We start from the raw sequence: 22,546 nt of genomic DNA on the forward strand, positions 1-22,546 counted from the left end.
ATTTCATTCAGCACAGCAAAGCTGTAAGACACCAATCCTTTTTAAACAGTCTTTGTCATCAGCCATGGGTAACCCCTGTTAATAACAAGTAGATTTGATGATAGGAAGGTTTGCTGAATTTTGCTGCTAGTTAAATATTAATATCATACCGAGTATGCTTTATTATGTTACTTTTAAGTAGCTTAAACTTGATAAAATAGTTCAACTATGTCTAAACCTTTTTAGAGGTGACAGTTCTATTTAATAACTTGGATTTTAAAAAATCAACAAAAGAAGAAAGGATCTTGTTTCTTATCATAACAGGTATTACCTCTACTACAGCGGTAACTAGCTGAGCAAACATACTGTATTATTACCTATTGTTTGCAAAATTCGATTCTTTCTACACTTCTTGCTGATTGCATAAGGTGTGGTTAGCTGTGCAGTAGTAAAGTGGCCTCTCCCCTAGGAAGCTGAAATCTGTATATGAAACTTAATTATTCCTTAGTAAACTACAGCTGACTTAAATTTAAGACCCATGTTTGTCCTTCTTACCACTTCCTCTCAAACATTTCAGCCTATGTTTTCAACTGATTTATCCATTAAAATTCTCCAGTGGAAATGATCATGCTGCTTTTCAGAAATCTTCAGGGTTTTGTTTTAATCATTTAGTTGCCTTTCGTATTTCTAAACCAAATTGATCTGTGGGACTTCTGGAGAGGTCACAATCCCGTTGTTTAAAATATCCTGCTTAATATGAATTACTTTAGAGGTCTCTCGCAAGCTGCCCCTGTATGCTTGGGGGACTCAGCTAATGAAGACTGAGAGAAGACTGATGTAGAATCTCAGAGACTGAGTCAAATCACAGAAACTTCATGCTGTTTTGTATCAGTGTGTCACCAGTACAGCTATTTCAGCCATGTTTTGAACCTGCAAAGTAAATAGCTCTATCGTAGTGACTGATACCAGTTCCATTTTGCCTACCAACTCAGTTGATTTTATATTTTATTTCTCATTTATGATGGAATAATCAGCAGCTCTTTTCTCATTTATTTTCTCATATTTTTATTCCAGGATTTGCCTCTGAAGCAGGGAGTGTCTGCATTAAAAATGACCTGTAGTTCTCTGCTTCATAGGTTAGAAACTTATTTTAATATTTCGTGGCTAAGCACAGTCCCGTCTTTTCAAAACAAAACAAAAAATCCAATAATGAATGGTTTAATTGGCATTGAATGTGGATTATAAACATTTTGATTGGGGCTTCCATTATTTTAGATGAAATGGCTTATACACAAATAAGTAGTCCAGCTGAGGCAATGAAAATTCTGTTTACTTGCAGCCATTTTTATGAATTAATTTAAAGTTTTAAAAAAGTTGATTACAGCACAATGCATTCAGTCATGTTTGGACATTTCCAAAGTACTGTATTGGCTAGGCTATATTGCTTTAAGCATTTACATTCCAAAACGTACCAAATTCCAAATATTTGCTGGGGGAAAGCAATCGGTTCCTTAATCACTTCACGTCAATGGGACTGCTATAGCCAGCACACACAGAACCACGTGTCTTGTATTTACTTCTAAATTGTACACCGCAGATGCTTCTTCAGCTCCTTCCTCTTCCTCCATGGGCGGTGCTTGCAGCTCCTTTACCACCTCTTCCAGTCCTACCATTTACTCTACCTCAGTCACCGACAGCAAGGCTATGCAAGTGGAGAGCTGCTCCTCAGCCGTGGGGGTAAGTAACCGAGGGGTAAGTGAAAAGCAGTTAACCAGTAACACAGTCCAGCAGCAGCAGTCAACGCCGAAGAGACACACAGTCCTGTACATCTCGCCACCACCTGAGGACTTGCTGGACAACAGTCGGATGTCCTGCCAGGATGAGGGGTGTGGATTGGAATCAGAACAGAGCTGCAGTATGTGGATGGAGGATTCACCCTCCAACTTCAGTAACATGAGTACCAGTTCCTACAATGATAACACTGAGGTGCCACGTAAATCACGCAAACGAAACCCAAAGCAGAGGCCAGGGATCAAACGTCGAGATTGTGAAGAGTCCAACATGGATATATTTGATGCCGACAGTGCCAAAGCGCCTCACTATGTCCTTTCTCAGCTCAGCACGGACAGCAAAGGCAACTCAAAAGCAGGAAATGGGTTGGTATCTGCATTTTTTTTTAAAGTTCTATCGCCATATGTAAAACCAAACTAATAAAACTCCCTTCCCGCCAAGTGTTCTACTCAGGTTCTCACATAAATCTCTCGCCTTCTCTGCCATTCCGTTTTGTGTTCTAGCCCATGATAAGTTCTCACTAGACTAGCTAATCTTTAAAGATAAAGCTAAACTTTGTCATAACAATTGGACGCAGAATCGATGAGCTTGGCTGTGTTATTGTTTAAGTGAGATTCCTGAAAGATTGTGCAATCCCCCTTACAAAAAGACAATGGAAACGTTATTGTATGTTAAAAAAAAAAAAAAAAAGGAAAAAAGGCAGAAGTGGACTGGACGCACCCTAAATCTTGCTGTTTGTGCAGTATTTTATGTGAGGATTTCAGTCTGGGCACTTTTCCTGCTTGTTTGTCTCTTTATTTATCAAATAGAGAGAGTGATGGGAGTAGAAGTTAATGGCTTGTTAAGATTTCTCATCATTTAACGCATCCTTTACTTTTTTATAAAAATGTTAAGATTATATGGTGAACCAAATTTTGTTTTTTCTTGTGAATTCACATCTGTATTTGATTTTTTCAGAAATAAATCTCTAATCCTGTTTCTCTCTGTGCTTCTGGGTTGTGTGCATGCGTGTGTCTGTATGTGGGCACGCCTGGGTGGTGGTCTCTCATCTCTCCCACTTCACACTGTTCACTAAATGCATTTCAGTAGCTGCTTGAAGAGAGAATATCCATCAGTTTATAGTAGTGTGATTGTATGTGTTTTTTTAATTTTTACTTTTTAACTTTTGGCTTTTTTAGTACTCTTAAGGTGGTCAAATGGATAGATTTGGTTATTTTCTTTTGGGGGGCCGTTTTGTTTCACTTCTTACATATGTGCTTGTAGTGTGTTCAGATACTAATCACAGTCATGGTGAATATTAAAGTTTGCCTAATGAGAGTATGAATGTCTCATATTCCAAAGGGAAAGAGCCTGGAGTCTGTATTCCCAGGGTCATTGCAGTTCCATACTTAAAAATCACTGTGAGGTGATTCTGAGAAACTCTCCAGAGTGTGCTGCTGCTTCCTGCTGTATTAGGTACACCATTTGGAAAGATGGAGCTAGCTGGTAACAAAGAGTTGGTACCATCACCTGCTCCTCCCCTCAAACCTGTACAGCACCAATTGGGTGGGTTTTTATTTCTCCGTTTTTTGTTTTAAGTGTCTTTACAGCAAATGCTTTAAGCTTGACTGAAGTTGCCCAGCATCTCTTATTTTTGGCAGCTGAAAATTTTAATGATGTAAAACATTTGTTCGTGGTAGAACTGAGGAAGCAAACTAACATGTTTTCTTGGAATGAGGAAGCTGCTTCCACCAAGCACAAAGGAGTTCAGTCCCGCAGTTACAAAGGGAGGAAACTATTGGGAGGCAAGAATTCTGTGATTCTGGACAGAAATGGGAGATCTAGTAAACCTGGGAACAGTATATGTGGTCTCAGTCTAAAATATCACAAGATTATAATACTCCCCAAAATATTAGGGACTAACCAATGAACACTGGCATTAGGATTCGGTGAACACAGGGTTAGATAAGCATGTATGCTTAATGTCTGGTATACAGGCTGGATCGAACCACAGTAAAATCCTGTGTAATAGAATTGTCCTTTTAAATAAGAGCTTTGCAATAAGAGATATCTAAGATATTAGAAAAGCTAGTTCTATAGTTGGAATATAGCAATTTAGTATTACAACTCTAGATTACAGACAACTCCAGGTTGCGGTAGCATCACTTAAATTTTTGTTAAATTTTGCAGCCTGGTGGAGTTCAGCCAAGCAAGGTCATTTACTCTTGGCTTTAAGAAAAAAGCAAGGAAAGAACACTTGGTAATTTGTGAAGCGGAAATAGTTTGTCTTAAAAGAGACTTGTAGTTGGCTTTCAGAGACAGAAAAAAGAATTGATTCCTGTGGAAACCCTTAGCATTTCTGAAAGCCTTTTAAAAACAGATGAATTGATGTAGGGCAAAGATTCCCAGCTTTCAGTCATGCTTGGTCTCACTTTCACTTTCAGGCCTCCACTTGGAACAGCCATGATGCAAGTGCAGGACCAGACCAAAGTTAACTCATGAAATCTATTTCAATAGAATCATGGGTTTTGCCGTTTACATTCCTGTCCTAGAAAGGAAGTGCTAGCTTTGAGGAGACATTGGCTGGTAACAATTAAGCTAATAAATAAAGGGGTGTGTGTGAGAGAGAAATATTATTTTTACTATTTGTACGTGCATGGCTACTAGAATTATATTTTGACTAAATTAAAAAGATGTGTAAATGATAAATCCTCATAATTTGAGAAGGAAGCACTGAGAAATTCTGGTGAAATCTTTAAAATTCCTTTCATGTTCATCTAATCTGACTGAAAATAACAATTACTTCAAGTTTCTAAAGGGAAGATTTTCCAAATAATTTTTAGGTGTCATCTCTTTAGATAAATACTACGATGTGTAAAATGTCAGCGTGTTGACAATGAACTTGGGTTTTAAGAGTGAAGTAATTTCAGGAAAGCACAAGGATGTGCTGGAGAGGCCACAGTGTCAATGTGCCCCTGGTAAAACTGTATTTTGAGTGTTAAAAGAGAATTTCATTTTAATGGCTGCCTCTCTGACTTTACCCTTCAGAATTTTGTACTTTAGTCCTCTGTATTAATTTATTTAGCTGGAATTCCCACGTATGAGAAGGTCAGAATACGCAATCCACCGGCTTAAATTCAAGCACTGCTCTTGCTTATTTTGTACAGAAGCAAAGAGCATAGCGGAGTTAATTGCAGTTTATTTAGTGTGTCGCAGGTTTTGTATATGGCATATTTTTACATAACTTTTTTTTCCTCAACCAGCCTGTTAACCGTGACCATGGCTGAGTAATCAGGACTTCTTGACGTGGTGTTAGTGCAGGTTTTTATACCCTCCAGACTGCCCCATCGCCGCTACGTGGCTGACGCAGGCCGTGAGACGAGCCCAAGGCCGCGAGCAGTAGGCTTGCTGGGTGCTGACACAGGTAGCCCTCAGGAACAGGGGGAGAAATGGAATTCAAGCACAGCACAAACCTCCTAACAGCTCACCAATGTACAGCGCAACCCTGTGTTACTTGTATTATAAACTTCGGAAGGTTTAGTGGAAGTGAGAGCATGACAGCTGGCACCTGGATAAATTCCGCATGTTGCACATTGAAACAGGATTCTTTTTGTTGTTGTTTTTTAGCAGATCACAACTGTGACTTAAAGCTGCTTTTTTCAGTCTGTAACTGTTAAAAGCTACTTTCTGGTAGTTCAAAAAAAAAAAAAGGAATTTACATTCTGCATAAGCTCATCGAGCTCCTTCTGCCTGTCCCATTTGCTGTGACATGTTTACATTTGTTAATGTTAGATGGGTTTGATGGACTTCAGGATAATTATAGAAACCTGCTCTGTACAGGATCAAGCGTTATCTTCCCTTGTGCTTTAACGAATTGACCATGTAACATTATACTTTGGAGGGCTTCTTTATTCAGCTTTTAATTATGGAACTGATCACAAGTACAGTGCATCTTGAGGTGTGCACCCGGAAGGAGACAAGTCTTTTTGCACATACTGCAGCTGTTAACTTTGTGCAGTTTTGTCAGAGCCTTTTACAACGACAAATCTGTTTTTAACATAAATTTATGAATTTTGACAGAAACTGGTATTTGAGTTTGCATGGATGTACATTTTCAGGAGGAGACAGGCATGAGGCTGTTTTCCTATTTAAAGAAGTACCATTTAACCTTAAATCCATTCAGGGTGTGAGTGCGTACATACATATATTTTTAACAGAAGTGGAGCAGTTTATTCCAATAATACCAAGCCGTATCATATCCTTTGAAAACAGCAGGTTACAAGCCTTCTATTTGTTAATGCAGTTTAATGCTAATTGCTTTTCCCTTCCTTTATGTTTACGCTATGAAAAGCAGTTGCACTGGATGGAAGAGGCAGGGAAGCACCATTCCTCTTCATCCTGCAGGTTTCCTTCTCTGTCAGAAAGAGAATTCCCATGTTTGCTCTCAACCGTGCATCTTCTGCACATTAATACACACTCCTTACTTTTGTAGCTTTTCTGTGATTTCATTTGTTTTTATTGGTGAGCTGCTTATAACATCTTTAACGGTCTGCTTTGACTTCTCAGAGCACCAGAGAGCCAGAAAGGAGCTGGAGGGAAGAAGACCCCAATGTTGTGTGGTCAGTATCCAACTAAAAGCGAAGGGAAGGAGCTGAAGATAGTGGTACAGCCGGAAACCCAGCACAGGGCTCGTTATCTGACTGAAGGCAGCCGAGGCTCAGTGAAAGACCGGACACAGCAAGGTTTTCCAACTGTGAAGGTAGGCTGTTTAGTATCAGGTGATACGGGGATTCCTTTCCAAGCGATACTTTAGTAGAATGGGAGCTGGTTCAGTTCAGATAAGACCTAGAATTTCTACTCTTAGAGGAAGGGGAGGAGACCTTGCAATCTCTTTACTGCAAAGGCTGTAGAACTGTTCTGTCTCTCTTCTTTGGGGTACAAAGACATCTATCTGCATTACAAAATTACAAGAGGCAGGAAATGTTATGTCAAGGCAATGATACCTCACCTGTGATGCATATCCTGCTAGACTCACAATTAGATGAACTGTGTGTGAAGAGGTGATCCTCATCCAGATGATGAGGAAGAGCTACAAATGGAGACGAAACATGGGGAAGAAGGTTACAGAGAGGTCTCTCACATTCCTGCTCAAGAGGGAGAACATTCGCAGTTTGTCCTCTGATATATAGAATGTGAATTTGCAGGTCCTGTCTCTTTCCTTGTGTAGTCACAGGGCTGTGACTTGACTGGGGTCACAGAGACTTGGGGTAGCGCAGGTGGCTGGGTGTCACTGTTAATGTGCACCAACTGTCTAGAAACAAGAGACAAAGCCATCTACCAGAAGGAGCTCCTTCACTGTACACAGCTCCAGCATGAAACTAGGAGCTGGCTTGTTGAGATCAGAGGAAGAAGGAAGTTCAATGGTAATGTCTGGGTGTCTGTTACTGACTGGCTGGGAAAGTAACAGACAATGTGTTCTGTAGATGACGAACAAGAGTATCCTACTCACAGATCTTTCTCACTGTGAAAGATTTCTTATGTCTGTCCATCTGCAAGGAGGGCTGTATACCCTTGCTGATGCAGTGCAAGGACTTCAGCTCTGTGCTTGTGACAGTTTTCTAATGTGAGTGGGAGAGGGGCTGACTGGGAGTAATGCTGTGCTTGGAGATAAGCAGAAGAACTGATGTCAAATATCACAAAAGTTGCACTGATCACAGTATGATTGTGACAGTGGGCACCAAAATGAATACAGGCCAGCACTGCGTGCTCCTTGGAAGTAAGGCAAATAGCATCCTGGCTGTACTGCGAGGACTGTGGCCAGCAGGCCAAGCAAGCAGACAACCACATTTGTTACCATACCAAAACAACCCCAAACATTTCCTCTAATGCTCTTTCATAGTTATTCTACTTTGAGAAAGCAGCAAAGCAGTTCAGACCAGGCTGATTTATCAGGTCCACAAAGAAACACTTGTTTTCAATGCAAGCCTTAATGATTTGTGCTGACAGAGTATAGAAATATACTTATCTCTGAAGTCCAGTTCAACAGCATTGCAAGCATCTCCAGCACTTCACTCGGTCCTCTTCAGTAATGCAGAAGTCCAGTAAAGCTTCCTAAGAAAAGAATCCATTCATATACTCCTGTTGCTATGGTGATTTAGTGCTCGTTTATGTGGATTTTCTTAATGGGCCTTTGTTCATCTGAACTTCCTTTTAATTCCTTTTCCAGTTCCCTTTAGCACTCGTCAGAGAAAATTTTCTGTTTGGAAGAGTTTCATGTTACTGAATGCCTGGAAGCCCAAGCTTGCTTTACCAGTAGGCAAACGAGTTCCTACCCTGCATACATAAGTCTAATTGAGTTGGACAGTCAAAATGAGTCAGTGGATCTTCAGGAAATCTGAGCTAAGGGTAGGGAAAAAAAAACAAGTACACAAAGGCCAAGAGTTTTTTTGTTTGTTTGTTTGCTTGGTTTCGTACTTCCTAGTATCCCACCTACCTGTTGTAACCTAGTGGCTCCTTTTGGACGTGAGGGGCATACTGTGATCTTAGCAGTATTTCTATTTTTTTGCAAACCAGCTAAGAACTCCAAAATTAACTATGTATGTATATGTGTATATATATTCATTTCAACCATGTGTTAAATGACTTTTTTGTCTTTTAATAGATGAGCAAATGACAAAAGATTAAAAACATACATTACCTTTTATTTATAAACTAGATTAAAAAAAAGTCATGCTTTCCTAGGATTGTTTCCAGCAACACTAGGAGCAGATTTGCTTCAAGTTCAGCTGCATAAAATATTCCTGATTTTAACTACAAGGCATTGCTGGTCAGTCAATATGATTCATGCTGCTGTGTTTCAGCTGGAAGGTCACAACGAGCCGGTGGTGCTGCAGGTATTCGTGGGCAATGACTCTGGCCGAGTGAAACCACACGGGTTCTACCAGGCCTGCAGAGTAACTGGGCGAAACACTACTCCCTGCAAAGAAGTGGATATCGAGGGGACTACTGTTATTGAGGTTGGACTGGACCCTAGCAACAATATGACACTTGCGTGAGTAGCTATTTTAATTATATATATAATTTTTTAATTTATTAGCTTGTTTTCAGAAACTGGCTTTCCTCTTTCAGTTGGGTTGTTTAGTATCTCAGCACGTCAGGCTCTTTGTGAAGCTACATGAATAATAACCTTCTAAATCCATGTTCTCAGCTTATTACACTTAATGCTTAATCTCGTCCTTTTCTATAGCTTTTTCAATGAACTTTGTTATATTGGAGTTTTATGCACTGTTTAAAGAATAATGCACATATCCAAGCATTACATGACCTATGAAGTTGTCCTTGCTTCCTTTGTCTCTTTTAGCAAGTATGAAATGGCTAATCAGAGGAGGCAGGACAAATGTTGGGATCTTCAGATCCTTTTAGGGCCCAGAAAGGCTGGGGATTTTGGAGGCTAAATTCTGAGTTTTCTCATCTCTCTTTGTTCCATTACTGCCATTCCTATCACACAGTCCTTTGTCACGAATGCCTAGTGCTTTCCTATCTTTACAGAGCAATCTGGTCAAATATAGACAACATTTTGGATGCAGCAGGTTTTCAGATGCATTTAAACACTATAGCTGTTGCTTGAAAGGGATAAGCCCAGTCTGATGGCCCTTGTTAACTCTAGCAGATTTTTGAGCAAATGGCCTCTTGTGCCTGTGTGGTTTAGATCTCACAAGAAATTTCAGATAGAAGTGATCCCTTAAAAGCTTTTCACATGTATTTTAAGTTATAGAAAAGGTGTGATCTTCTCAAGTATGTTTTTCAGTAGAATGTCTTTTTTTTTGTTTTTAAATGGATATATGGTTGTGCTTGAAAGCTATCACTTCTTAATAACCTTGTCTTGATGTCAGCAGGAGAAGCATTTCCTCAATTTACAGTGTCTGCTTCTTAAGTGTGATTAATTCCCTTATCACACTTATCCCCATTCCTTAGCTGTTGTCCAGAACGTTTTGTAGTAGTAACCCTGCAAACCCAGAGGAATGGAAGAATAAAGATCTGTGGTGATAAATTGAATGCTTACCTGAATAATTTTGTTATGTTGCATTTTCTTTTTTATTCATAGTTCTTTCATATTCCTCCCGTGGTTCAGCATCCAAATTAAGTAGGGAAGAATTGAAGACAGGACTATATAATGAGTGGTTATACAGCAATTTCATGTGACTAATCTAATAATATTTCTACTTCAAGAGTTCTGACTTCTTTGTGGCTTGTTTAATCTATTAGTCAAAATATTTTAAAAGAGGATGAATTTATTAAACTCTGTAACTCTCAACCACTTTGTGTCGTTAGGGTTGATTGTGTGGGAATACTGAAGCTGAGAAATGCTGATGTTGAAGCTAGGATAGGGATTGCTGGTTCCAAGAAAAAAAGCACACGTGCCAGGCTGGTATTTCGTGTTAACATCACTCGCAAGGATGGTTCAACTTTGACTCTCCAGACGCCTTCTTCCCCAATTCTGTGCAGTAAGTATCAAAATAAAAGAGTTGGTATTAGAGGACAGGATTTTAGTGTGATTGAAGTTGGGGGGGGGAGGGAAGGAGGACACCACAATGTTGGTCTGATTATTTGAGTTGCTGTGGCTAAAATCAGGTGGGTTGTTTTTATTTGGAGGGGGGTGTTGAATGACTGACTAGTATTTAAAAGTAGCTACAAATTGCCTAATCTCTTATTAAATGGTTTTTTGCCTTTTAAAAGACGAGAACTTGTGTCATGATTGCTTTGAACTGATAATATGACTTTTTTGATGCAGGTTTTAATCCCTTCTGTACTGTCACTTTCATCTGCCTGCTTTCAGTGATAGAAATTACTTGTAATAAGTTAGTAAGCATGGCTCTTCCCAGATTTGGGAGTACATGGAGCCCGGAGGGGAGATCTGTTCTGGTTCAATGGAAGAATGAAACCTTTCATAGCTATTTATTAAAATGCTCTGTTTAGCACTGAGCACAGATGGCTGCACTGACTGTTCAGGTTGCACTGAACACCATGGAAAATGAAATCAGAGGAGGCCACGGTACATCTGAGGCTGCTTTTCTTGATATTTTTTAACAGTCAATACCTGTTGTATCAGGGCTCCTATTCAGCTCCTCAGAAACTGCAGCTTTGCTGCATCCGCTCCACTAGTTCAGAGGATAGCAATTGCTGTACTCCTCAAGTGCAGAGATGTGACTCTAGCAAGGATTTATATTAGCTAACGTATGTAGCTCTTGAACGCAGCTCAAACACTGAAAGATTTGTTTCAAAGACTTAATAAATGCAGGAGAAAAGGGAAAAGATTACTAGTGGGTTATTTACCTAAGTGTGATTTTTTTTTAAAGAGGGTCATTACATTTAGCAAAGAAGTGATATATATATATATATGTATATATATTTTTTGTCACATATCATAAAGTAAAGGAAGAAATTTAAGAATTATGTTGTTCTTTCCTGTAAGTGAAAGAAGTAAGTTGTAATCCTGTAAGTGAAAGCTCTTTGTTCTGGATATTAATATTTTATTGGATTTCAAGCTATGTGTTTTTTCAATTGCAGCTCAACCAGCAGGAGTTCCAGAGATCCTAAAGAAAAGTCTGCACAGTTGCTCAGTGAAGGGTGAAGAGGAAGTTTTTCTGATTGGCAAGAACTTTCTAAAAGGAACAAAAGTGATTTTCCAAGAGAACGTTTCTGGTTAGTGTGAAAGCAATACCAGCTTGGGGTGATGAAGAGAGCATGTTTGGGTTTATGTTGTTTCATACAGTTTAGTTGTAGGGAGCAAATCGAGAAGCTGAATCAAAGGCACTAAAATAAATTGCTTTATATGGATATGCAATAAATTATGCTTTTTAACTTTCATTTAGATGAAAATTCTTGGAAGGCAGAAGCTGAAATAGACATGGAATTATTTCATCAGGTACTTCTGATTATTACTTTTATTTTTATTTTTTTAAATTACTATTTCGCTCTTTTATAAATACCGGAAAAGACTCCTTTTTGATATCATCGAGATCTGATAGTTAGGTTTTATATCCGTGTCTTGGCAACTGTGGGCCAGGAGCAATGGCATACCATGCATAAAATGCAAAGTATTATGCATAAAATGCAAGGAAACAAGTTCAGGAAGATTTCACTTGTGCTAAAAATACCATGTGTGGGGCTCACATTGATTAGAGATGGAATATGTACCCAGTGTTTTTGTTTTCAGTCAGTACTATTGAAGAAAGAAAAGGGAAAAAAGACTTTTCCAGTTTTGTTTTAAACTGATAATAAACACTTCTTCTCTACAGGGACAGCCTCTCTGCTCTAGTAGCAAGCTTCTCCTTTGGGACTGTTATTTTGCAGTCCGTCGCTCTTTCCAAAGATGAGAGATGAGATTCTGTTGGATCTGTTCTTTTTTTTTACTCGATACTGTTTTTCAGTTTATTAAAAAATAAAACAAAAAAGCAATATGTTCATTAAGTGCCTAAACTGGTATAGAACTGCTGTGTGGAAGAAAAGAGGTAGGAGGCAGTTGGCAGCCAGCCCAACAGAACTTTTTGGATGAGTGGCATTCTGTGTGCATGACCGCTCGATGTGTACATTGGAAGCTGACATGCACAGATTCCAATTAAAATCTGTCTGAAGTAAAGCATCCCCAGGTAGTGTGCAGAAGTACTTCTTGTATAGCTTTGTGTCAGCTGGAATAAGGCAACACACTATTCTGGCATGCATGTAGCACTTCTGTGCAGATCACGCTTTAAAATCTGATGCCCAGGAAATACCATCTTGGAAATAGAACCCATGTTAAAGCCACTTAGACAATACAACCTGCAGTTCTGTTGTGAAAATCAAAAGTGGTGTTACAGGCTTCCTGATTTACCCAGTGTCTGACTGGTTCTGACTCTTTCCAAAGGAAAATTGAATAAGCCTTCCCCTTTTCCTGTGCATTTCTGTAAATAACACTCCTTCAGATGAGTTCTTCAGTGAGTCTGGTAGGCTGCCGTTGTTGTCAGTCAGGACTACACAAGTAGAATTGTTTAGTTTCTAATTGGGAACGTAGCTACCACAGCAGGAGTGTGGTATATGAACTTTGTGGGTCAGCGTTTGCCCTTGTGTGCAATTTAATTAAAAGGCCTAATACAATTTTTCAAATAGCTTTCCTATGAGAGATTACTATTGGGTGGGAAGATATTGTGTGTACACCATAGTCTTCACACTCAGCTGAATTTTGGTTCCACTTTGAAATGTTTTTCAGAATATTGGTTCATTCTTTTTCACACAACTGAGTGTCTTTATGGATTATTGGACTGAAATTAGAGAAGTTATTGAATGTACACGATGCCTGACAGATGTGCTCCCACCTCTGAAGGCAGCATTCCACTTCTCTTTGCTTTGTGTTTCCATTTGCTAGTGGATGGACAGGTAGTAGGGGAGTAGGTAGCCTATAGTTCACTCAGCACTATTGCTCTTGGATGATTGCAAGCATGTTTTTGGTGTCTGCTCAGTGTTAAATCTACTTAAGTGTAACATGAGACTGCATCCTCTGTCCACACTGAATACAAAGGTCTGATTCAGCGGAACACTGAAGTATCTGATTCCAGCAGAATGTTATGGCAAATGGATTGCAGTTCATTCAGGCATGGTAGGCATAAGTTTCTGTTTAAAGTAACAGACTTCATATGGTTTTCCTTTCTGCACATTTCAGTTGAGCTGTAAGTTGCCTGAGCATCATGTGGGCAGAATATTCAAATCTCTGTTGTAGCACAAGAACTGCTGCCAACTGACCTTGCGGAACACGTAACTTGACCAGGTTTCCCCATTTTTCTAGTGTTTTAGTAGGCTGTTTCTGTGTTCTGATGGATGTAGATATAATTAAGATTAATAGTAATGAAATAAATTTTCTAATATCATTTTATGTATTCTTTTTGCATTGCAGAATCACCTTATTGTGAAGGTGCCACCATATCATGACCAGCAAATAACCTCAGCTGTTTCTGTGGGAATCTACGTGGTGACCAATGCTGGCCGATCACACGATGTGCAGCCATTTACATACACTCCAGATACATGTACGTCAAATAGAAAACTGGGGGAAGGAACGGACAGTTTTACCTGCTAAACCTTTCATTCCTGATTGCATAGCGTATAGACCATAAATTACATAAATGTTAGGTAATAGGAATCTTTTTGAACTCCTCTTGTTGAGATTTGCTCTGCTGGGGAGAGCCAAGCCCTCAGATTTCATTATTCATTTATGTGACAAGTATCTCAAATTTCAGCTGCGTGTAGGCCACTGTTCTTAGCCATTTCTACTATGAGGTTCAAAATGAAGCTGAGTAGGGGGAAATAGCAGATATGCTACATACTGTGCACCAAATACAAGAGAAACTATCATCAAGCTTTATCCTAAGGAATGTTGCAGTTTGACCACATCGTGTATTTTTATTTATTTATCTATATTACAAGGTACAGTGCAGTTGCTGAGTGGCTTTTTCATTTTTGGAAGTGAAAATGAATGATACTGTGGGCACTGCGATTATTGGTGTATTCACAAAAAAAGGTTGTTTCTGTGGTTTTCAAAGGGCTTTAGTTACTTCAAGGTATAAGTAACTCTTTTAGTTTGCTTTGAGTTTTGGATTTTTTTGCTTGTTTGCTGTTCTAGCATAAGGAAGTTTTCAATGTGTTTTGCCTCAGCAGCTGGTACCCTGAATGTTAAAGTGAAGAAGGAAATCTCCAGCCCAGCCCAACATTGTTCTTTTGAAGAGGCTATAAAAGGTACTAAATTGATTTTTATCATTGTTGGTAATAATTTAACTATAAATTCCCACTCAAATTTTGCAGGAATGAATCAGCTGTCCTGTGGGGATAAGTATGTGCTTATAAGATCTGGCCATATTCTTACACTAACGTTTGATTTCAAATCCAGAGTATTTTGCTTCATAACCATATTCCTTTAAGTATATCGTAATGTGAGATAGTGCAGAGCAAAAACTCTGCAAAAAACAATTTTTAAAAAATTGTTTGTGTTTTTTTTTTTTTTTTTTTTGTGCCTCGGGCCCTGCATTTTAGCCTTCTTTCTTTGCAAGAATTTTAAACAGAGAGAAACCGAATATGGCAGATAATACAAAGCATTTAAAAATCTGTGTAGTGTTAATTTGAGCCAAAAAGAAAGTGAAAGGGAAAAAATAAAAACTCAGCACTGAAAAACCTAACATACTTGTCATTTTTCCTTAAAGTTATAAAGGTATGGTAGTAGCAGAGACAGAGTAGAAGCTGTCCAGGGATTTTAGGATTGCTTTCAGTGCAATTCTGAAATTTGCATTTTGTCCATGGAAGGTTTGTTATTTTGTTCTAAAGGAGCAGCTTTTTGGTTTGCCTGGATTTTAAGTGAAGTGAATTGATCCTTCCTATACTGAAATAAAGGAAGGAAATGTTTCTGAGTTGGTTGTTAAAACTATGGAGGTGTACAGAGGTTAATGGAAATTTCCATAGCCTGCTCTGGTGAAAGCAGGTTGAAAGGTAAGCAAATGAACAACGTGATCACAAGTTTGATAGGAATCCATAGCTTCAGGTTAAAATCATGAAGCTCATGTTTAAAGTTAATAGTTGTATATTGGGCCTTGGCAGGGGATATATTTACAAGTTGACTTTACAACTTGTTCGGGAGGATAATACAAGATACGATGAGTTTAAACCTGCAGAGAATATTCAGGGAGAAATTTGCAAAAACATGTAGGGTATTGAAGCAAGCTGATAAAAGTACTGGTAAGACTTCTTAGTAGCAAGATTAAAAAGATAAGGATAATAATAACTGATGTATCAGGGCAAGCCTGACATGTATCTAATCTAGTGTGGAGGCTTAACCAAGGCAAGATACCAACTGCTTCAGGAGAACATCTGCTCTTCATAAGAACAGTGTGCTCTTCGTATTGGGTTGAGTCCTTGTATTTAATTTGTGGTCGAAAGTTAATTTTCTTGTGTGGATTTTCTGCTAGCTAGCTTTTTGGTTGACTCATTCCTGTTCCTATTCCACTTCAGGTTGTATGTGAACCTGAGGTCAGGCAATTTTGTCTGTGTTACGTACTTTGTCCCTGCGTACGTCCCAGGTTGTCCTTCACCACTCCTCTGAAATGATAAAGAGCAGCTGGGATCCACTGGGATGCTGCTTTTTTTCCTGTTTCTTTTCACTGGGAGCGACATCACAGAATTCATCATTTAAGTGGCATCATTTACTGCAGCCCTGGGCAAATAGAATAAATGTTGTTGCCAAGGTCCTGCACAGGACCTTTTTCTTTCATTCTTTCATTCCTTTTTCATTCTTAATCTCGTTTCTTTTTCTCATCCTTCCCACCAGATGTGTCACTGTGAACCAAGACACCATTGTTAGCAACTAATCTGTGTAGCATCACGATTTTTTAATTATTTATATGTAAATTTTCATCATTTCTGTTTAACATGACAGGATTAAGCATGTAAAAGAGAAAAAATTGTCAATTGTGACTAAAGTACAGAAGAATACTGGTTGCTGTGTCTGACTGGCCGTCTTGAAGTTGGCGTAGTTGGGAGTTTTTCACTCAAATTGCATTCCCTGCCAGAAGTACAGCCCAGCACGTCACGTGGCCTCTATTTTGGGGCCGTTCCAAATATGCGAGTTAACAGGAGGAGGGAAAGAGTTTATTTGGCTCTTTGTGTACTGACGACTGTTTGCGTACCGATGGCTGAGAATTTATTACTGAAGACAGAAAATAACATTTCAGGAGAGAATGTTGGTTGTACGTAGAATAAGCATACCAGGACTGTGACCAAGGACATAGCATACTGTTGATACAAATTTGCAGACATTTTACTGCCATGTTATTGTAAGATTTACATCTTTTTAAGGCATGGAGATTTCTTGCTGTATGTTGAAGAGAATTCTTTAATTTACTTAAAACCCTCAGATCTATGTGTATTTTTATACGTTTTTCCATTGGTTTGTTTTAAGCTCAAACAATTTCAGCAGTATTTTAAATCAAAAAAGCTAATTTTACTTACAGCAAAGATCTTAGTTTTTTTTTTTTTTTTTTTTTTAACTGAATTAGGGAAAATCAAAACTAAAGAGATCTAATTCATTTCAAGAAGAGACACCTTTCTACTTCAAAAAGAAAAAAATATAGGCACTGTAAAGGCAAAACAACAGCTTGCTCTTGATAGAGAGCTGGCACGCAGATATATCAAGTTTTCTCTTGGCTAGTCCTTTAACAGAATAAAAATACTGTCTGAACGCGTTGAGTGTTCTGCTCATGCACTAGTCTGAAAACAGACATTTAAAAATAGAGTAGTTGTACAGCTAAAGTGAGGTAAAATACATTTGTAATTTGTGGAAAAATATATTAATCATTTGTTTGCACTTCCAGGCAGTCGGTGGATGATTGTCCTGGCCCCAAAAGATAAAGAGTTCAATAAAAACGTTAATATTACTGTAAAACTCTAGGATTACTTGAATTATCCAAACGGTTGCAGTGATCTCTTTGCATGATAGCATCTTACGAGGGAATGCGAGCTCTTATGGCGGGGCTCAGAAGTTAAATGGGAAGCAGGCCACCACTAGAAAACCGTGCTTTGTGTGGTGGATGTTAACATTTCATTTCCCTTCTTTTTTATTTGTGACTGCAGCAGTGAATGCCACCGGTTGTAACCCGGAGAACGTAAATATTCTTCCTAGTGCCTTGATAACTCCACTTATACCAAGCAGTATGATTAAGAATGAAGATGTGGCTCCAATGGAAGTAAGCACAGAAAAACGATCTCCCCCTGTCTTCAAGGTAAGTTTGATTGTGATCTGAAGATACTGATTTAATAGTATTAATCTCATCAGCCGTGTCCTAATGGTGCAGAGTGGAGAAGAGGAACACATGGGAAATGTCACATCCAAGATCAGTCTGGCCAAAACATACGATCACAGAACACGATTAAAGTAATGGACAATTTCCTCTGAAAGTAACTTATCTTGTCCCTGCATGCCAGCAGTGATTGGTTAGTGAGTGGTGCTATGATGAACGTTCTTTTTGTCCTGTGACACAGAACGAGTACATTACTGTGAGGATTTTTTTTCAATAACTTCTCAGTATTGCTTTCATCGAATTGTGCTATGACTTGTCTTTTAGGAAGAACTTCTTTACCGAAAGGGTTGTTAGACATTGGAACGGGCTGCCCAGGGAAGTGGTGGAGTCACCATCCCTGGAGGTCTTTTAAAGACGTTTAGATGTAGAGCTTAGGGATATGGTTTAGTGGGGACTGTTAGTGTTAGGTCAGAGGTTGGACTTGATGATCTTGAGGTCTCTTCCAACCTAGAAATTCTGTGATTCTGTGATTCTGTGATTGTCCTTGAAGTAGCATTTCCACTGTTTTCCCAGTCATTTGCTTGCTCCTCTGGTTAGGTACGGAAGGATGCATAGCCATCAAATCTTCCATCTGGTCTTTCCTGAACATCACGGATTGGTGGAAATTTGATAAGTGTAACCTGAACAGGCATGTGAATGGCTTAATGTATTGCTGCTCTTTTCAGGCTTCGAAGGTGGTTGGACCAACTCAACAAACATTGGAAAGCAGCATGTCTGGCATAGCAACTTCTGCTTCCCATTTACCTTCTGAAAGCGAAAAACAGCAACAAATACAGCCGAAGGTGTATAATCCAGAGACTCTAACTACAATCCAAACGCAGGACATTTCCCAGCCTGGTAGCTTTTCAGCAGTCTCTACTCCAGGTCAGCTGCAGAACAGTGACACGTTATTGCAGCAAGCTGCACAGTTCCAGACGAGAGATTCCCAAACCAGAGAAGTTTTGCAATCAGATGGCACGGTAGTCACTTTGTCACAATTAACTGATGGATCACAGACACAACAGTCTACACTATCAGAACCAGCACAGGCATTACAGCAACAGATTTCATCAAGTATTTTCTCATCAGCAAGCGGTGTGAGTCAGTTACAGAACACAATACAGCAACTGCAAGCTGGAAATTTTCCAACTAACACTGCCACAGGCAGCAGTAGAAATGTTGACTTGGTGCAGCAGGTACTGGAAGCTCAACAGCAGTTATCTTCTGTTTTATTTTCTGGGTCAGAGAGCAGTGAGGATGTTCAAGATCAGCTAAATGCAGATATCTTTCAGCAAGTTAGTCAGATACAAAATAGTGTAAATCCTGGGATGTTTTCCTCATCAGAGACGGCTGTCCATTCCAGACCGGACAACCTTTTGCCTGGAAGAGGTGAGAATGTTCATTCACAGCCTGAAAATGCGTTGTCCAATCAGCAGCAGCAGCAACAGCAGCAGCAGCAGGCAATGGAGACTTCTGCAGCAATGGTGATAGGAATCCAACAAAACATTTGCCAGGCTGCCACGCAGATGCAGTCTGATTTGTTCTCTTCAACAACTTCAGGGAACGGAGCCCTCCAACAGTCACCTGTTTACCAGCAGGCTTCACATATAATGAGTGGGTTGTCAACAAGCGAAGACATGCAAATGCAGTGTGAATTATTCTCTTCATCTCCTGGTGTTTCTGGAAGTGAGACCACTCCAACTGCTCAGCAGCAGGTCTCTAACAATGGGCCTAATATGTTTCAGGCATCAAGTTCTGCAGATGGAGAGGAAGCTTCAGGACAGAGTAAACAGATGCAGAATTCTGTATTTCAGACCATGGTTCAAATGCAGCACAGTGGAGAAAGTCAACCTCAAGTTAATCTCTTTTCATCTACAAAAAACATGATGTCTGTTCAGGCAAGTGGAGCTCAACAACAAGGGGGTGGTCTGTTCCAGCAGGGCGGAGAAATCATGTCTATTCAGTCAGCAAACTTTATGCAGCAGTCTGCACACTCACAAGCTCAGCTTTTTCATTCTCAGAATCCTATTGGTGATACTCAGAATATACCACAGGAAACACAAGGCTCCATTTTTCACAGTCCAAATTCCATTGTCCACAACCAGACCAGTACTAATTCCTCTGACCAATTGCAGCCTCCAATGTTCCACTCACAGAGCACCATGGGCGTATTACAGAGCTCTTCAGTTCCTCAAGACCAGCAGTCTGCCAACATGTTCCTTTCCCAGAGTTCAATAAGCAACCCGGCATCTCAAGAAGAACAGATGTCGTTCTTTACAAGCCCGAATTCCATTTCTCCTCTCCAGGCAGCAACAAACACTGAGCAACCAACTTCCTTCCAGCAGCAGACACAAATATCTCATATCCAGAGTTCTATGCTTCCCCAAGAACAGCCGCAGACTCAGCCTGCTCAGCAAAGTTTGTTTCAGCCTCAAGTATCAATGGGCTCCATCCAATCCAGTTCAATTCCCCAGAACCAGCAAGGAGCCATCTTCCAGCCTCAGCATTCAATAGTTGCTATTCAGAGTAGTCCTCCATCTCAAGAGCAGCCGCAGCAGCAGCAGCAGAACATGATGTTCAGTAATCAAGGTGCAATGAGTACAATTGCTTCTCAAAAACAAAACATGATTTTCAACCCGAACCAAAACCCAGTTACTAATCAGGAGCAACAAGGCCAATCCATTTTTCATCCACAGACGAACATGGCCCCGATGAACCAGGAGCAGCAGCCCATGCAATTCCAGAGTCAAACTACAGTGTCTTCTCTACAGAATCCTGGGTCCAACCAGGCCGAAGCACAGCAGCCAGCCATCTTCCATAATTCACCCCAAATTCAGTTGGTCCAAGGGTCACCAAGTTCTCAAGAGCAACAGGTCACCCTCTTCATCTCTTCAGCTTCCATGTCTGCCTTGCAGAGCAGTATGAGCCAGCAAGAGCTACAGCAGTCGCCTATGTTCTCTTCCCAAAACAGCATGGCCGGAATGCAAGGAACTGCTTCTCCTCCACAGCAGCAAGCTTCTTTATTTCACAACGCAGCAGGAGGTGCTATCAACCAGCTGCAGAATTCTCCTGCTTCATCTCAGCAAACGTCAGGAATATTCCTGTTTGGCATTCAGAACAGTAAGTGGTAGATGCCTAGTTCGGAGCTTAGAGTTTAGAAGAGCTACTAATTGGAGTCCACAAGACGATGATTGTTCAATTCTATATTTACATTTCAAAACCCCCTGAGATAAGTAATGTGGCAGTACAATTGAGGGTGTATGTGTTGGTGTTGCTCTTAGCAATGTAAGAGAACTCTTAGCTTAAATACCTGTTGGTTTCTTACACTTAGAATTAGTATGCGACAGAAACAACCTAGAATTTTATGTCTATATAGAAATATAGATATAAAGTATAATATTAACAATAGATATAAAAATAATATATATATACACCTGCAAAAAAAAAGAAATAGAGTATTTTCTCTTAAGACAGCTCCACTAATCTTTCTTTTACTGGATTTGGCTTTTAAAATTTCTGCAATTCGTTTTTCCACGTGTTGTTGAAGAAAAGGAAAGATTTTTGAAGCTGCGTTGTTCAGAAAAGTGTCTATTGAAGTGTATTTGAAACTCCCTTAACTTGATAAGTCTGCACTTTTCTACATCTCATCCCTGAATCCAGCCTTTATTGTAAGTTCTTTGGGATACAGATCACTCCATCTGCCTGTAAAGGGCTGTGCGTTCCTGACCTGAAAAATACACGGCTGTCATTTATAAAGACAAAGCGTGGGCATACCCAATGCTTCTCTGTGCTGCACATCTTGTTTTTCTTCTAGCTATATATTGCTTATATATATATTAATATATTGCTATATATTAGGGTATTAATAGGTATCACACAGAGTCCATAGGGCAGGGTGTATATCTTGAGCTTGTGCTTGTACTTTGCGGGAGCGGTAAACAAAAGCGATCATGTGAACAAAACTGCCTGTAACTTTCTACAGAATTTACAGTCAATATGGATATGTATAAAACGTATATAAATATGTATATGGCTAATTTACTACGTGCATTAACCTAATTTAAACGGTCCTTTTGTTCTTCACTTGCTACTTCACAGACTGTGGCCAGCTGCTACCTTCTGGACCAGCCGCACTGCCAGATGAGTTGATGGCTATAAGTCAGCCAGGTCAGCCACAGGGCGAGGGACAAGCAGCAGTGCCAACGCTTCTCTCCCAGCAGCTACCTGAGGCTTCTCCTCTACCTTCAGCTATGGCACCCAATCAGAATATTGAGAAAATTGATGATCTGCTTGTGTCATTGCAAAACCAGGGGAACAACATGGCCGGCTCGTTTTAGTTAGGCAAGTAAGTGATGTGTTTGGGTTTACGGGTTCTTTCCAGCCACGCACGGTTTGTTCGGCAAGTTTTCCCCATGACTGTATTACCATGCTTCAGGAGGTCAGCTAAAATATCAGTAATGCTGAAGTAAGAGTGTAGTATCAGTGGTTGGAATGAAGAGTGATGTAAGACAGTCAAAGGTCAGAATTTCTGTGAAGCAGTTGGCTGAGACAGGTTTATTGTTTGATTGCTGTGTTTTGCCATCTGCTATTACAGTCCCGTTCTTTATTAGGAAGGAGCGAGTGAATCTCTGACAGCTTGGCAGATACAAGCATTATAAAATACGATTGTAGGTAAAAACTTAAGGCTTACTGGGTAACACACCTCAGGTCTGTACTATTCTGAAGTTGCCTTCTGGGTTACAATAGTGTAATGTGAAAACAAGTTTCTGTGGAATATGGTGGGTATTGTGTGTCCCGTGGTGAGTCCTAAAAATGAGCTGACAGGACTGGCTCTTTCGAGGAAACATTCTGCTCTTGGAAGATGCCTTTTTCAGAGAGGGGAAAGAGGCTTTGTCTACAAACGTGTACTGAGAACAGTGGGACTCTGGAATCTAGCGTTGTCCACA

General features: G+C 39.8%; 1 protein-coding gene across 5 annotated transcripts in view; it reads left to right on the forward strand.

The window, feature by feature from the left end:
- NFAT5 (nuclear factor of activated T cells 5) overlaps positions 1-22,546 on the forward strand; it is a 40,457-nt gene that overhangs the window by 10,515 nt on the left and 7,396 nt on the right. For 2 of the 5 annotated variants that reach the window (XM_035337134.1, XM_035337133.1), the window contains 12 exons: positions 1,054-1,115; positions 1,577-2,135; positions 6,316-6,508; positions 8,610-8,800; positions 10,081-10,253; positions 11,317-11,451; positions 11,622-11,674; positions 13,676-13,808; positions 14,434-14,514; positions 17,395-17,543; positions 18,287-20,720; positions 21,699-21,941. In XM_035337134.1, coding sequence (XP_035193025.1) covers positions 1,606-2,135; positions 6,316-6,508; positions 8,610-8,800; positions 10,081-10,253; positions 11,317-11,451; positions 11,622-11,674; positions 13,676-13,808; positions 14,434-14,514; positions 17,395-17,543; positions 18,287-20,720; positions 21,699-21,937 — 4,311 coding nt within the window. In that variant the 5' untranslated portion in view covers positions 1,054-1,115; positions 1,577-1,605 and the 3' untranslated portion in view covers positions 21,938-21,941. The remainder of the gene's footprint in view (positions 1-1,053; positions 1,116-1,576; positions 2,136-6,315; positions 6,509-8,609; positions 8,801-10,080; positions 10,254-11,316; positions 11,452-11,621; positions 11,675-13,675; positions 13,809-14,433; positions 14,515-17,394; positions 17,544-18,286; positions 20,721-21,698; positions 21,942-22,546) is intronic. The other 3 variants (XM_035337129.1, XM_035337131.1, XM_035337132.1) reach the window with 3 other exon arrangements.

Source organism: Oxyura jamaicensis, chromosome 11, assembly GCF_011077185.1.
Source record: "Oxyura jamaicensis isolate SHBP4307 breed ruddy duck chromosome 11, BPBGC_Ojam_1.0, whole genome shotgun sequence".
NCBI lineage: Eukaryota > Metazoa > Chordata > Aves > Anseriformes > Anatidae > Oxyura > Oxyura jamaicensis.